At 43.7% G+C, this 15680-nt stretch overlaps 1 protein-coding gene across 3 annotated transcripts in view; it reads left to right on the top strand.

Annotated features, from left to right (window-relative positions):
- LOC146195905 (kelch-like protein 17) overlaps positions 1 to 15680 on the top strand; it is a 31550-nt gene that overhangs the window by 2303 nt on the left and 13567 nt on the right. For all 3 annotated transcript variants that reach the window (XM_084597947.1, XM_084597948.1, XM_084597949.1), the window contains exons 3-6: positions 3704 to 3942; positions 6242 to 6363; positions 9091 to 9312; positions 13741 to 13857. In XM_084597947.1, coding sequence (XP_084454073.1) covers positions 3704 to 3942; positions 6242 to 6363; positions 9091 to 9312; positions 13741 to 13857 — 700 coding nt within the window. The remainder of the gene's footprint in view (positions 1 to 3703; positions 3943 to 6241; positions 6364 to 9090; positions 9313 to 13740; positions 13858 to 15680) is intronic.

The following is a 15680-nucleotide window of genomic DNA, read 5'->3' as shown; positions in this document are numbered from 1 at the left end:
GATATATCCAGTAAAGGTAAATGTGGCTTTTATACCTGCCTTGGTCATTTTTCATAATTTTGCGACCTAAAACTGAAAATTCAAACCTTCTTGCTGAGGAGAGGCTATAAGATTTGCTAAGGAATCTGGATATCTGTACTCTTACTTTTTGTGCTACTGTATTACCTTTCAACCAAACCTCGATTCTCGCACTAAGCTGAATTCTGAACCAGTCACTTTCATTCTTATGAAGAATCTGCAAAGAATTTTTTTTGCTTTAAATGCATTCAGGTGGGATGCCATCATTATTTATTCTTCAAACCCTGTGACACTTCTTATCCAGCTCGAAAGCAACTTGCACGCGCTGACCTTAATCCATTTTATTAGTCTTTTTCTGGATTTAAACCTTCTATATATACATATGTTTCTAACCCAATCTGCTCCTAACTGAAGGACTAGATCACTCTTTTTGTTTCTTAAACTACAAAGATCTAATTATTTCCCTAGTCTGGAACTCGAAGTTAAAAAAAACAACAACCATGGCACTGCAAACTAGGTTACATGGCCAATTCGTTATAGTCTATTTTAGGTGCAAGTGATTGGGCAGCAGGAGTAAGAATTGTCTGGAGGCCACAGAAAGAAGTTTAACCAAAGTAAATCAAAGTACAGCTAGTTGTATTCAGGGAAAATCTAGGTTGTTAGTTTGGGTGAAATTACTGCGAGCTCAAAAAATTTTCACTAGCATTAACCTCATTCATAGCCAAAAATGGACAGGTTCTTTCATGGGTGCAATCCTGCAAAATGTGACGAGAAACACCTAGCTAGCATTGAACAATCTGTGCTGGTTTTACTGTAGCACTACTATATTGAGCTTGGAAAAACACCATGCACCAGACTTGTTCTTCGGTTAGACACCTGTACTTAGCAGATGTTGGAAGGTGATAGTCGTACTTGCACTTGGGCAATGGTAGCAGTTAGCGCAATAAACGGGCATTCCCTATCATTTGGGATGCACATATATATTGTGTCGGCTATGCAAGCTAAAGGTACCTGCTGGATTGAATCACCCCATTGTGTGCTACGAGAGGCTGATGTCAGTGGAATTCAGGACTGACTTGCCTGCCAGCCGCCTACAGTTATGTCGTGCAACTACAGTAGGCTCATTTGCGTTGTTACTCAATTTTACCAGTCACGCGTTGATGCCAGGCCATTACGGATCATAGCACAGCCAAGTAGTGTTAATGTCCCATGGGAGGAAATCCAGGAAAAAAGAAAAGAAAAACATGTCACAGCTTCATGTACATTGTTGCAAGCTGTGGCGCCCTCTAATGAGGAGCTCTGGAGGTCCCACCCTTTCCACGGCAGGAGACAATGAATTTTCATGCTTCAGTGAGCAGGCTGGGAGCACGCTTGGATAATGAAGTGTGACTTGTGGGCACTGAATTAGTGCTAACCACACTATGGGGAGACAGTTGAAATGGCACTAAAAGACCACGAGGAACGTACAGATATACAAGGTGTCAAATTGGGCCAGTTCCTCACCTTTTGCGAAATCTGGTTCTTTCTAACAAGGGCTTTTATTCATTTTTGCGCAAATGGCTGCACACTGAACTCATCTTCAGGACTCTAAGCTAGGATATACTACATGCAGAAGCAAAATTTAGCACTATGTTAAGCAAAGTTTTACTTCATGTAGCTTTGCTTTGTCGTGTCTTATTGTCTTTAGCAAAGTATATAACGAGTGCTTTAGTCATTTATTAGGACGAAGGAGGCCTGATCAAGGTCTTTAGTTTAACTTTGCCACAGGAGATGAAGGTGGCGACACACGAAGTGCATACTGAGAGACTGGCAGCTGGATACATGAGGAAACTGGCTACCGAAATGGCACAGTGGTTTAACGCAGTGGTTGGCAAAGCTCGTCTGTTCACCTCAGCACGGTTCAGGAAATCATTGGTGTCAAGTTTATTTTTCTAGTGGTTGCTCAAAAGGGGGCTTCACAGCCACCCCAGCGAAATTTAACAATTCAGGTAGTAATTAATGCTTCTCCCTTAAAAGGGGGGTGCGGTTTCTACAGAAGCTTCAGTGCTATTCCTTCTCTTCTTGAGGACAGGACTGGTGGCCTTCACATGTGAATTGGTATGTTTAAAAAGTATGGTTGCTAAGAGGGAAGTTACTGATGGCCAATGGGCGCACTTTCATATTGCCCAAACTGTCTTCCCCTGGTCATTTTTCACAAAGGAACTCGTGGCTACAGTGCAGAAGTTTTATTACTGTAGAACTGCTCACCCTTCAGCACCTGCTGAAGGGTGAAGTGAGCAAATGGGAATTCTGTGCTACACAACATGTGATTTATTTGTTTTTCTGCCCCTATGGGAGTTGTTAGGGGATTGGCTCGGTTAGCCGCTGTCATTTGCATGTTTCCGCTGCGAAAATGTTTCTCCTCCGAATCTGAAAAGGGCTGTAGTCTTGCAAATTGCTAACTGGCATTGTAAAGTCATAACAAGCATACACCAAACATTCACCTGCGGTTGAAGATACGCTTCTATTGCCAGTCCTTTTTGCAATGGGGAAGAGCACTGTCATGTAAACTGTAAAAGCATGGCATGGAAGGACGCAGGAAATGGCAAAAAAGCGAGCAGGCAAAACTGCAGTGTTAGTGGTTCCTTTACACAATAAAAATTAACACACATGGCAAGAAGCACGCCGGTTGTTACATTCAGAAGTGTCCTGTTACATTCAGAAGTATCCTGATTATTTTGCCTTTGTGGGCTGCAGTTTAGATGCATTCAAAGAGCACTGAGCTTGCTGTACTACTATGTTAAGAAAGTTGAGAAATCAGTGCAACCAATACTGGTGAAGAAACTGATTGTGCACTGTTTTGACTGGCTATGCCACTGAAATGGTGTGATCCTAAGCCGGAGCTACTTACATGTTCTATTTTCCCTTTGTCTGGCCTGGCTTGCTTTCCAATGGCTAGGTTCAAGTAAAATTCTTATCCTCCATTTCATCTCATTCTGAATGCTGCCGCTTGAGGCTGATACCACAACCTATCCGTCCGATGTGGCGCAGTGGTTATGGCGCTAGACTACTGGCTCAAGGATACGAGATCGAATCCCGGCCTCAATGGCAGCATTTCGGTAGAGGCGAAAAACAATGCGCCCGCGTGCTGTGCGATGTCAGTACGCGTTAAATAACCCCAGGTGGTCGAAATTTCCTGAGTCTACAGCGTCTCTCATAGCCTGAGTTGCTTTGGTATGTTAAAGCTCAAAAACCAAGCCAAACAACCCATCATCTTTTTCCACAAAGTGAACCCGCTGCCATTGAGGACGTGTGCACACGGGCTCTTTTTGTTTTTTGTTTCTGTGGACATAGATTCATCGTGCCTCTATGAGATTGCCAGTGAGGCGACTGTCATGAAGGGAGTAATAGAGCAGATAGAGAAGGAGAATAAAAAAGTTGAGAAGTTGAAAGGTAGTTCACATGGCACCAGTTTCAGTGTCAGCTGTCAAGGAGATCGTGTTATAAATGGAGTCACGGCCACGTCCAAGGTGTATAACGAGTCGCATATGGCCCAGGAGTCATGAGAGCTTTGACGAGCTCGCGCGACCTTGGCATGGGGTGACATCACTTCCTGCGGATGATTGACCGCAATGAGTGCTACTAATATTCAAAGATGTAGAAAAAAAAATGGACCCGTCATGTGTGCTGCCGATTGATACCGCAGGTCGCTGGGGGACAGCAGCAGCGATTGTGGCGGGGGAAGCCTGCTGAGTGTTGAGGAGGGCAGCTACGAGCGTCAGCACGTGCACGAGGCTCACCTTCGCGAGGCCTTCCAGGCCATGCACTGCATGCAGCTCAAGGGACAGCTGTGCGACGTCCGCCTGGTGGCTGGCGGTCAGAGCCTGCTGGCCCACCGACTGGTGTTGGCCGCTTCCAGCCCCTACTTCCACGCCATGTTCAACAGTTGAGTCTCGCCTCCTCCGCACTCTGCGCGTCACTGCTCTCGGGGCCATTTTTTTTTTTTCCCTGGTGCTGCCTAGTGGTGGACTGTTACTCTATTCACAGTTCAACATCAAAGGTTTCCTTCTTTCCTGTTCAGGCTTCTTAACATCCTTTCATTCTAATTTGTTGTTACTGTTGGTGGCGTATCTGTTTATTTTTGCTCACCTGTATGCATGGTGACACTGTGCCTTCCATATTGACCTTGTGATGGTCTTACAAAGGTGAATTTTAACGCAGGTTGCATAATGCATATTTCAGCACGGTTTGGAGGGTTGGCAGTGAGGGTGACTTAACTGGATGAGACAGCTGTTGACCAGTTTAGATGAATACTGGAAAGAAAGCAGTTTACAGTTGGTCATATGGTTTGGGAAAACCCCATGGTAGAGCTGAAGTAATTACTCATTACTGTCCACAAAAATGAAAAAAAAAAAGAAAATAGGAAAAATATCTTAAATGCGTTAGAAATTGCGGCTAAAAGGGAAAAAGGTGCTGATTCCACAGAGACTGTGTGGTTGAAGAAAAAATTTATCTTGGTCCGAAGTTCGATCCCAGGACCTTATCAGGATAGTCATCTTACCAAGTGAGCTGACCTGGACAGCAAGCAGGTAGTAGTGTGAGAGTGAATTGATTAACAACTCAAAATGGGAACGCTTTTGGTCAGCTCAGTAGAGTGACTGCCCTAATTCAGGGCAGTCACTGTAACTTGGAATCCCGACCAGGGCAAATTTTTCTCAAGTATGAATTCCCTGTGAAAACAGCTTCCCTTTGTAGCCAACCATATGGCTGTGCTTGAGTTGATAATAAGGGAGTAATTACTGCTTTATTGAACTTTGAAAGCGTGTTACATACTGAATTGTTCATTACATAGTTAATTAATATAAAATGAAAGTCATTCTTTGCTCTGAAAAATATTTTGTTTTGCCATTTTTAACTAATTTCAGTCAGACTTGGTCAGTAATTAGCCAAGCGTATATTTCTGGAAAAATTGGCGAGGATACATACATGTGGCGCATGTTACTATACCAGAGCTGTGGTCTTATAACTCTTTTAAAGACATCTTGACTAAAATCTTCCTCTTTTCGACTACATAACGGGACTTTGCCTGTTAAAGCTGGTTGTAAGAGACAGGAATTTTTGTCCTATGGAGAGTCCGCTGTTGGTTACGCAAAAAGGATGAAACCGTAGAGCATGTTTTCTTGGACTGCTGGGATGCAGTTTTCTTCTGGGACGTCCTCCAAAGGACTCTTAAAAAGGATTTTCCACTTGACCCTCACCGAATCGGGTATCTCCCGATTGAAAGTGAGGACGGTATTCTATATGATCTAGTAATGGCGTTGGGCCTGCACAGTATAGACCTTTGCATCGCGTGAGGAGGATATCGAAACGCCTCTTCATTGGACTGTTGAAAACCGGTTCCGCTGCCGCTTCCATCGTGCTGACGTCAGACGCACGCAACAGCCCAGCAAGCAATATGGCGACACCCGGAGTGCCCTTGTTGCAAAGGTCTATATGGAGAAGCAGGATGGCAGTGCGTCATCCAGATCTTGACGCACGGCCAGTTAGAGAATACTTTAAGGAAAGTGTTGCAGGATATTGTGAACTTATAAAACTTGTGGATCCTGCAAAAAGAAAAATAGCAGGGGCCTTGTTTGAGGAAGAGCATCGGCCTCGCATTCAGGAGGTACCAGGTTCGATCCCTGTTGCCGCCAGGTACCCACCTGTTTCCAATGGGCACAAGATTTCCCCCGGCCTGGTGCTGAGCTCTTCTGGGGTAAAATGTATTGGAAAAAGGGCCATGGACCAAAAAAATGTTGGTTCAAAATGAAAAAGAAAAAAACACTGCGTCGTATGTCACATCCATTTGATCATTATTTTATCAAATGTATTCACTTCTCTTAGGACGAAGGTAGTTGCAGTGGATGGATTTTTATGGATAACGTGTCTCTAAAAAAGATTTTTTTCTTAGTGCAGGTAATCACCTTTAGGCGTCTTCTCTTATTTTTAATCGCTACTATGACAAATACGGTTGAGGTGACTAGCGAGAATAAGGTTGTATGAAAATCATGCACAGTTCCTGAGTAATAATTTCAGCTGTAAAACATCTGTATTCAAGCACACAGCATTGTTCTGTGACAACCCTTTGGAATAGTGCTCTGTCGTTCCTACAGGACCTGTGTGGCCAAAAATCTGTGACGAGATCAGTGCGAAGATCAGAAAACAGGGCCGCGTGAACAGTACCTTTGTATCTCTGTGCTCCTAGGTGACATGTGCGAGAAGGTCCAGGCAGAGGTGGTTCTTCATGACATTGCCTTCTGCGCACTGCAGCAGCTTGTGGAGTTTGCCTACACGGGTGAAATTGTCATCACAGAGAGCAATGTCCAGGTACGTGCATGCATCACCCTTTCTTGCTTGATGACACTCTTGTTTTACGCTTGGAGACAGACCACAGGAGAGGGTACAAGTGTGGGAAATGGTGCAAATCGGGTAAAAAAAGAAACAATTGCTAGCGCTTCTGTGCTTCAGTGCTCTGCTAATGTTTCGATAAGAGGATATGTGCTGAGTGCCAATCGGTGCGTGCTGGACAATTGAACTTTGGAGGGATTACAGATGTATAAGCTACGTGACAAGTGCATGGTTGTATTGGTATTAAAACAGTGAGGCTTGGTGAGGAATGTTGTTCGTCACTGCTCTACCTGCCACAAGCATTTCTTGTTCAGTCATTATTGGTGAGAGACCACGTGACAAAATTTTTGAGTGCAGCCTTGTGTAGTAATCCTTAGAGAGACAGGTGGGCTGTTAGTATAATACGTGTTCTTGATTCTTGCATGACTTTGTTGCGGAGTTTACATTTTGACTATGATTGATGACCCCGTCGTGGTGGTGCAGTGCAGTGGTTAGGGCGCTCAACTGTTGTGCCCTAAGGTGTAGGACCGAATCTCGGCCACGGTGGCCCTTTTTCGATGCAGGCGAATAGCAAGGCACCTGTGTGCTATGCAATGTCAGTGCACGGTAATGAACCCCTGGTGGCCGAAATTTACGGACCCCTCCACTGCGGTGACTCCCACAGCCTGAGTCTCATTGGGATGTTAAACTCCATAAACCAAACCAAACCATTTTGACTAAGATTCTTTTTAAGCCTTACGAAAGTGGCCTCCCTCTCATTCCTAAGTGCACATATATGTTTCTAGTTGCTCCGTTGTGCCCTGCACTCTTCATCACGGAGTTTTACGAGTGAAACTCTGGAAAAAAAAAAAAAAGAAGGAACTGCTGTGGCGCCAGACTCTGGCCTTCATTTTGTGTGGACTTGTCAAGCGCGTCTCCACTGGCAGCAGAGAATAGACAGGAAGGCTTCAGCCAGCTGCCTCTTCTCCCCTGTGACCTTGCGCAGCACTCTCACATTGCCATCTAGTCGTCGCAGGAACTGTGCTCAACGACGTGTGTCCCCGCATCACATTGCGACACGCCCGTCATCCGCCACAGCCCGGCACGATGGCACGTCATTTGATGAGCTTGCCGAGTTTCCTCGTTGTCGTCCCATGTTTTCCTTTTTGGAGATTGAACCTTAATTGCGGGCTGCATTTGCATCTTTTAGGGGAAAGATTTTTTTTGCTTATCTACTGCCTATCTGCTGCTTATCTGCTGTAACGTTCACGATTGGTGATGATTGATGTTTTCTGTCTTCTTTAGTACATTAAAATAAAGGAATCCTGGTCTTCCACCTGTTTATTCAATTAAAACTGTTTAGTTATTTACGCTTAAAATGTAACAAAATTTGGTCAAGATGCGCAACTTTTTTGCTGATTTCGGAACTGCTTTTGTTTCAAGGTGTACACAGGTAAAAGTCTTTACTGGTCAGACTGGTTTCTGGAAGAATTCCCTGTAGATTCCAGCTGGTGCCTGGTATATATACTAAGTAACAACTAACAACCTCATAATGTCATCCCAAGGGTATAACATCACTATGAAAAAAAAAAAAAAAAACTGACAGGATTTTAAAATCTTGTCAGTTTTGATCCTTGTTGTGTCTTGTTGTGTCCTTGTTGTGGCCTTGTTGTATCCACTAGAGCTATTCTTTCTTAGGTTTCCGGGACTTGTGGAAACTTGAGTGAAACTCCAAAATGCATATCCACATGAAAATGTTTCTTACAAAAGTAACTATCAAAAACTTGTTGAAGGTGTATATAAAAAGCAAGAACTGTATAGCCCTCCTCAATGTCTTTGAAATCTGCATTCATACACAAGAAACACTCTTATTCTACTGTCATTAGTTACAAATGCCAAAGTTATGAGTGAGGGCAACACAGAAGGAGGAGAAAATTAACTCTAAATTTTATTTCCTCGTTTGTCTAGTTTATCATCTTGTCTACTTTTGCTTTTGGTCACGGAAATGCAGCATTACAATTTGCAACTAAAAGAAGTTTTGGTCTCTCCTCTTCATGATGACACCAAGATGCCTGTGCTGCACCATCAGAGTGTCACAGAAGCCATTAGGTGCTAGAATTATCAGGAGCGCAATTCTCTTGCAATTCTCATTAGCCACACACAAGAATATAATTTTCTGAATCCTTGCTGCAAATATTTTTATAATTTTTCTGCACGAGACAAAGACCAAAAGGTAACAAATTGGATAGATTTGATGTTCTAAAGTTTCGACCGAAATGGTCATCTTTTGCAGCGTCTATCAAACTGTCACGTAAGACAAGGCCACCGCAAGAAGAAAGTAGGATTTTATCCGTGCAGTGTTACTGTGACAAGGAATACAATCAGACTTCTGCGGTGTTCACATTTTTATCGGACTCCGCATAACCTACTGAATAACTTTCTTCAACCCTGAACTTTCTTATCTCGAAAAGAGCATTATCAGATATACGGTGAGTGCTTTGGGAAAGATTAGAAAACTATGTGTCAAGCAATGTGCAATGTGCCCGGCCATGAAGTAGATAAGAGTTGGTGCATTGTTACAGCTGCCTTTTCTCCGGTCCGCTTGTGATGGGCACTCGCGCAAATCAAAAGTGCCCCATATTGCAGTTACGGGACTTACTCCCGTGACTGCATGTTCTTCAAAGCGTCATGTGCACATGCCAACCTCTTGCTCCGTGGCACATGCAGAGCCTGCTTCCCGCGGCCAGCCTCCTGCAGGTGGGCAGCGTGCGCGAGGCATGCTGCGCGTTCCTCCTGGGTCAGCTGCACCCGTCCAACTGCCTGGGCATCCGCAGCTTTGCTGACACGCACGCCTGCCGTGACCTGCTGGGCAAGAGCCACCGGTACGCGCTGCACCACTTCCGCGAGGTGGCCCACACCGACGAGTTCCTCATGCTGCCTTTCTCGCAGGTCTCTCTCTTCGCATCATCTCTCCCATTGACCGGTGCTATGTCATTTGTTATCCACCGCTTGGCATGGATCAAACGTTACACGTCAAAGACAGTCATGCATTAAAGAAGATTGAATGCACTATGTTTTGTTTGAAGTGATGTACCTGTGGCTACTTCAATGACAGCCACTGAGCTATTCTAAAGGTTAATTAAATATGAAGTGGAGGCTTTGGCGGAAACCGTATGGTTGGGGATGTACAGTCGCTCAAATCTTTAGCTGGAACACACGACGACCGCATTTTCTGTGATTCAGAGCATTACAACGGAGCTGCGCTGTGGAAAGTCCAAGTATTAAGAAGGGCTCACAGAGCTCATGCTCAATCTTGACCTTCCGGCAAGTTTTATTCATTCTAAGGCACAGGAGCACAGAAAAGACAGCCATCGTACATGCCAGTTCAAAATTTTGGAGGCTGTACATAAAGGAGAGACAAAACACTGACAAAAGAAAATGAATGTGCTGATGTTTCATCGGTACGTGAAATTTTCGGTTGGTGTTTTGTGGCCTCTCCTTCACTTACCTATCTATGTATAAAAGAACAGCATGTGCAAACTATTACAAATGCATATTTCAGTGTCCTAAATTGGAGAAATTTTGTATTTTCTATTGCCTGTCAGTGTGCTACAACACCACACCGCATAATTGCAGATGCAGAGAGCCCAAGCCAGTCTTGGTGATCTGTGCCGCTCTTGAGAACAAGCGAATACAGAAAATGTTCACAAAGACAGTTTACAGCTGACCCCCCCCCGCCCCCCACAGAAAAAAATAAATAAATAAAGATACTGAAAAGAAATTGACAAGGGAAAGTTCTTTTGGGGGGCTACACTTGAGAAGCTAAAGTGGTCATCTCATCAGCAGAATTGCGAAGAAATTTTGCGCCTAGGCCAAATAGGATGAAAGGTACGGCAATGCTGGCACATACTACAGTAGAACCTCGATATAAAGAACCTTGGTCTAATGAAATTCGTGATGTAACACATTTTTTTTTGTTTTCCAATCTTTGTGCTATTAATAACCATGTATATTTTTTTTCCCCAATTTAACGAAGTAATTTTATGCTACACTTTAGATTTAACGAAGTCCTCGTGTGTCGCAGGCATGTGCCAGTAGCCACCTTGAAAATTGGATGAGAACTAAAACTTGAGCCGCGACACAGCACATTCTGCATTTGCCATTTACGCTCCAATTTCACCGGCATCCTGGAATCTGCGAGCTAAACAAAATGGTAATAATAGGAACATACTGCTGTGCCATCTGTCGGGTGCCTACAAAACTCGCGGTGCCGAAATATCAGGACGCATCACGCCATGACGTCACTGGCTGAAATTTCGTATTTACTCGCCTAATGAACTGACTTTTTTTTTTTTTTTTTAAATCGACGTCAGTTTGAGGGGAGGGCTCAATATGCAAGTTATTTTCCATCCTTCCACTCTTAAATCGTCAAAGAAAGCACGTGTTCAGCCATGATCATGACGCCTGCTTTAAGCATCATTTGCTTCAAAGGGCATTTGCTGCATATCACACGTTCCAGTGATTTTGTGGCAGCGGACAGTGCCCACCCCAATCGCTGCATGATAATATGAATGTACTGAAAACCAGGCTTGTGCAACTGGACAAGCCGACAGCAGGCACTCCTGTGAAGGCCGCTGGCACTCTACTCCCATCACTAGAGCCGACGACAAACGATACACACCGTGATGTTCTCGCTGTGCAGCATCTTGGCGCGCAACCTAGAAATACAGTGTGGACTTGAGACGGCATGAAACAGAGGGACGCGGTAATGACTAGCGTTCTTTTCTTCTTTTTTTGTTTTTTTGTCTAGGTCGCAGAGGTGAAAGCGGGAGGTAGGTTCATTATGCCAGTAAATACTTAGCCTACGTGTACTTAAAGCCTAAGCTAACGATTGCTGCGCCAGCGTGGACGATGCAAACATATACTTGCGTCCCTGTTAAAGTCCCTAAATCAGCTGTTCCAGAGACTCCCCCATGTGCAAATATTGGATGATGATGATGATGCTAGTGGTGACATCTGACAGTGGCTTTGAGTACTAGGCGCTACGCTTGCTCTTTGCTTTGCTCACACTGAGAAAAATGATGTGTTCATGTCCGTTTGCTGTCACTCATTATGCTCCTGATATAGAAAAGAACAGCTGGTACCCTTGTTAGCGCTATTATTGCTAGAATTAACCGCTTACTTACTGAACTCCTATTTACAAGTTCCCATCTACTAGCAGTGTTTCACGAGCCTATTACTTCATTGGGCAGCTGAAACAAGGGAATTTTGACGTAATAAAATTTGCGATTTAATGAGCTTTTTTGACTGCAAGTAGGATTGGGTAAAGTAGGAGGATAGAGGTTCGACTGTATTGGTAGCTGATGTAGCTGAGTGAGCAGTAGGGCAATCGATTGCACAGCAGTTCCTTGAAGCAATTTCAAAAAGGGTGCGAAAATGTCGTGCTTTTGTGCTTGGGCAGTGGGCTCCTGGTTGGTTGCAAATTGGTCACCACATTTCCACAATTGCCAGTTCTGAGCTAGCAACTCCTGTGTTTATGCAAGACTGTTAGCAAACTCGAGGTGCTTTCTGATAAAGGCTCTCTGTTCCCGAGAAGAACTTACAATGCCACTTTTTTTTTCGTTATTCATGCTTCCTTAATGTGACTGTTACGAAGAGAACTGGCACGGCTAGCAGTTTAGTGCAGATTGACAAAAACATAATTTTTGCAGCTCGTGTGGAGATGTACTCAACATCAGTGCAGTAAATAGCTGCCATTATATAACAAGCTTCCTGTTTTCAAGCACAGCAAAAAGAAAGAACAAAAGATTAGCACTGAACGCCAAATGAAGCCTCCCGGAAGAAAGCGCATTTCAAGCTCTTCAGGGGACTGAAAATAACTTTTTTTGCTTAAAGTGGTACTTTAATACTTTCCCCAAAAGTGGATTTTTCATGTGGTTCGCAAGAAATGTGTTTTCTGCTGTGCTTTTTACTTTATATATTTAGTGTTTACCAGAAAATATATTTTTTCTGCATTTCCTAATGAAGGAAAAAAAGTATCTTTTCATGCCAAGCGTACCTTTTCATTTGTACACGGGTGTCATTTCATGGAACGTATGAGAAATGTTTTTCCACTGTGGACCTCAAATTACGTGCTGCAATCGCCTTGTCCAAATCTCTCATTTGCATATTTTGTTTTGTTTGCTTCTTTCTAGCTATTTACTGTGAAAAAGTTATTTGTTGTTCATGTTGGTTTTGTGGTACAACAAACATGCTGCTACTTCTAAGTAATGTTTATCCCAACACAAAACATGATGCTACCACTAAGGGATCACATGATTGGTCCTCTCGCAACCAGTGAAAACATAGCATTTCCTGCCTACTCTGCCAATTGGGCAATGGAAAGGGGGTGGGGGGTCCATGTTATTGAGGCATGTGTGTGGTTTGTAGGACCTTAAATGTGGGCAGGGGCTGCTCTTATATTCTTCTTTTTCCTTCATCTCTGTGAGAGGGCTGAAGGACTGGGACTTTATTTGTCTTCATTTTTATCTATTTGCACCAGTGCAGGAAACATGGAGCATACAAACGGTCAATAGTCTAGCTTTGTGTGGATGTTGGAATTTTCGAACATGAATCGAATGTGAATATGGGAAAAAAGAATGCCTTCAAGTAGTGAATATGTGATCAGAGACAAAAATGCAAATACACAATGAAAAAAATGATTACTGCCTAGTGATAACAAAAAATATATACTTATTAGCATGTAACCACACAAGTATAGGAAAGAAACTATACAAAAGTTTCTAAACACACATGTATGCACACAAAAAAAATCATCCAAAAATTGAAATCGGGTTTTGAATAGCTGTTTAAACTAAGAGAGAGTAAATTTCAAAACATCAGTGCCTAATCTATTGTATTCATTTACGAGCCTTGGTAACATATTTTTTAGCATTTGTATACCATAGTTGGTACGGTATTTTGGGACTTTCCAGTGTACTGTGCTTCTTATGGGATAAGCCAGATTATTTTGTGACAAGCCCGCTGTACTCGAAAAGAGAGAGGATGGCATGCGTGAGACAACATGTAGCGGTATAAATCGTGTGATTTGTGCACGTCAAGTTCTTTAAAAAGATGGGCAGAAGGTTCTGTGCATTGTACATTTGCAAATACACATAACTCTTTTTTTGGATATTTAGCAGCCTGTTTAAATTCGTCTCCATCAATCAATCATATTTGAAACTTGGAATATTTGTGCACTCTTAATTTTTATTTTGAAACTGCTGCTTTTGTGTAACGATGAAAAATGCAGAGGTTAGCGTAGCCATGCTCTGTCTCATGTTTGTGAGCTCCGTGTTGTAGGAAGGCCTTCAGAGCTCTCGTGCGTTTGGCTTACAGGTGGAGGACCTGATCTCAAGCGATGAGCTCAACGTCTCTTCGGAAGAGTTGGTGTACGAGGCCACCGTCGCCTGGATCAAGCACGACCTGCCCGAACGGGAGAAGTATGTTGGCAAGGTGAGATATATCCCCCAAGTGCAGCATGTTCCAACTTTAGCTTCCTCCATTCTTTCCCTAGCTTTGTGTCGCGCTCTGCTGTAGAGAGCATTGCATGTCAGTGCCGTGAGAAATTATTCTCTGAAAACAGCGCATCAGCACTCGGAGTGGGAAAATTCTTCATTCCCAGCAGCATGCGAGAGAGAAAATGCTAATACATGGCAAAAACAACACTCAAATACAACTGCTGTAGTTAGCGAACGTCCCGTCCCACTCGTGTACGGAGGTGAGAGAAAACTACGAAAAGGGGGAAGTGGACACGGAAAAGAGAGAGGAATGTTTTGCTCACCCCGCATGGCCTTGCCATCACGGTCCAAAGCGGTAAGTGCATACAATGGCTGGGCAATTAAATAGAGGCAGCGGTCTGCTCAGCAGAGAGTATGAACCGCGTGTGCGTCAACTGGCTGAAAGACAAGAGGCCCTCTGTATGAAAGAACGCATCCTGCGCTGTGGAGAGGAGCTATACCAGAGGAAAAGAGGGGAGGCCACGGCGTCGCTGCGGTAGAGTGAGGGGCAGCAGTGGTGATCGGTGCACCCCCCCCCCCTCCCCTCACCATCCTTCCTAACAGTGCGCATAACGTCGCATGATAGTTACACACAGCCATTACAGTGGCACAGGGCATTCACGAAAGTCCTCCAGGCTTATGTTTATGTCTTCTTTCGGTTTGGCGCCATGTTCTTCCTCTGTTCTCGCACCAAAGTCGCCCATGCCATGCCTGCAATGGGAGCTAAAGGCATTTCATGCTTGAAGAAAAGTTCCCCCCATTCATGATAGTATGTGGAATGTGAAATTGTAGGGCACCTTATCATGTGCATAGCCAGTGCGTGACAGTGGTTTTGGTAACCAGTTGGCACGTCGCCAATTAGGTGAGGCATGGTAAGCAGATAAAACTTTACTGTTGTATGGTAAATACACTAACTGCGAAAACTAACAACCGTACAAAATTTTGACTAGGCAATGACTGCAGCAGCACCAGGAACTAATTATTGAATTGGGCGTACAGCTGTGTTAAGTGTTTCTTTTTCCTGTGCCATATCCAACTAAAAGCATTTTCACCATTTCACACATCTCTGAAACACACACGCGCGCAGGTTCAGATGGCATAATGTTAAAAATTCTCTATAACCATACTACCACTCCAGACTACAGCTGAAATAAGGAATGATATATACCCATACTTGAGTAAAAGCATGAAGTTGCACACAACAAAAGCACGTACTAATGAAAAAAATTGGCTGCTGAGAACCCTCAAGGTATGCAATGGAACAACAAGTCCTACTGTGATGTCTGCAGTGGCTGCACCTCATGCTACCACCTTGAAATGGCACACTGTCGTCATATGTGGCTTCACAACTCCCCAGAGGGCCGCCCTGCATTGAGCACACTAGTACCTACATCTTGTTCATCTTAGCTGCAGAAAAGAGCCAGCTGATTGTGACAGCGAAGCTCATTCACGCCTAGGTTGGGCCAAAAAACAAACTGTGTGTTGAAAAAACAAAATGTAGTTCACATAGTATTGCTGGCATCTATCTCAGTCAAAAAAAAAAAATTGGAATTTTGCATTCCAGAGGGTCTGGAATATGTTTTCAATGCCTATGTACATGTTCCCATTATGTGTTTCGTGATTCCTCAATGAAGTCTGAACTATTGTACTCCAAAACACTTGTCTGCTACTGTATTCTCTCTTTTCTGCACTTGTAGCCAGGTTTGTGCATTGCCTTGATCATGCTACATGTGTCAGTCGGACGTTGAGCTTGGGAAGAGATATTTTGAAAAGGAACGG

This window comes from Amblyomma maculatum, chromosome 3 (genome assembly GCF_055883805.1).
Source record: "Amblyomma maculatum isolate TAMU_Amacu chromosome 3, ASM5588380v1, whole genome shotgun sequence".
In the NCBI taxonomy this organism is placed as follows: domain Eukaryota; kingdom Metazoa; phylum Arthropoda; class Arachnida; order Ixodida; family Ixodidae; genus Amblyomma; species Amblyomma maculatum.
This window is presented reverse-complemented; position numbering and strand designations above follow the sequence as displayed.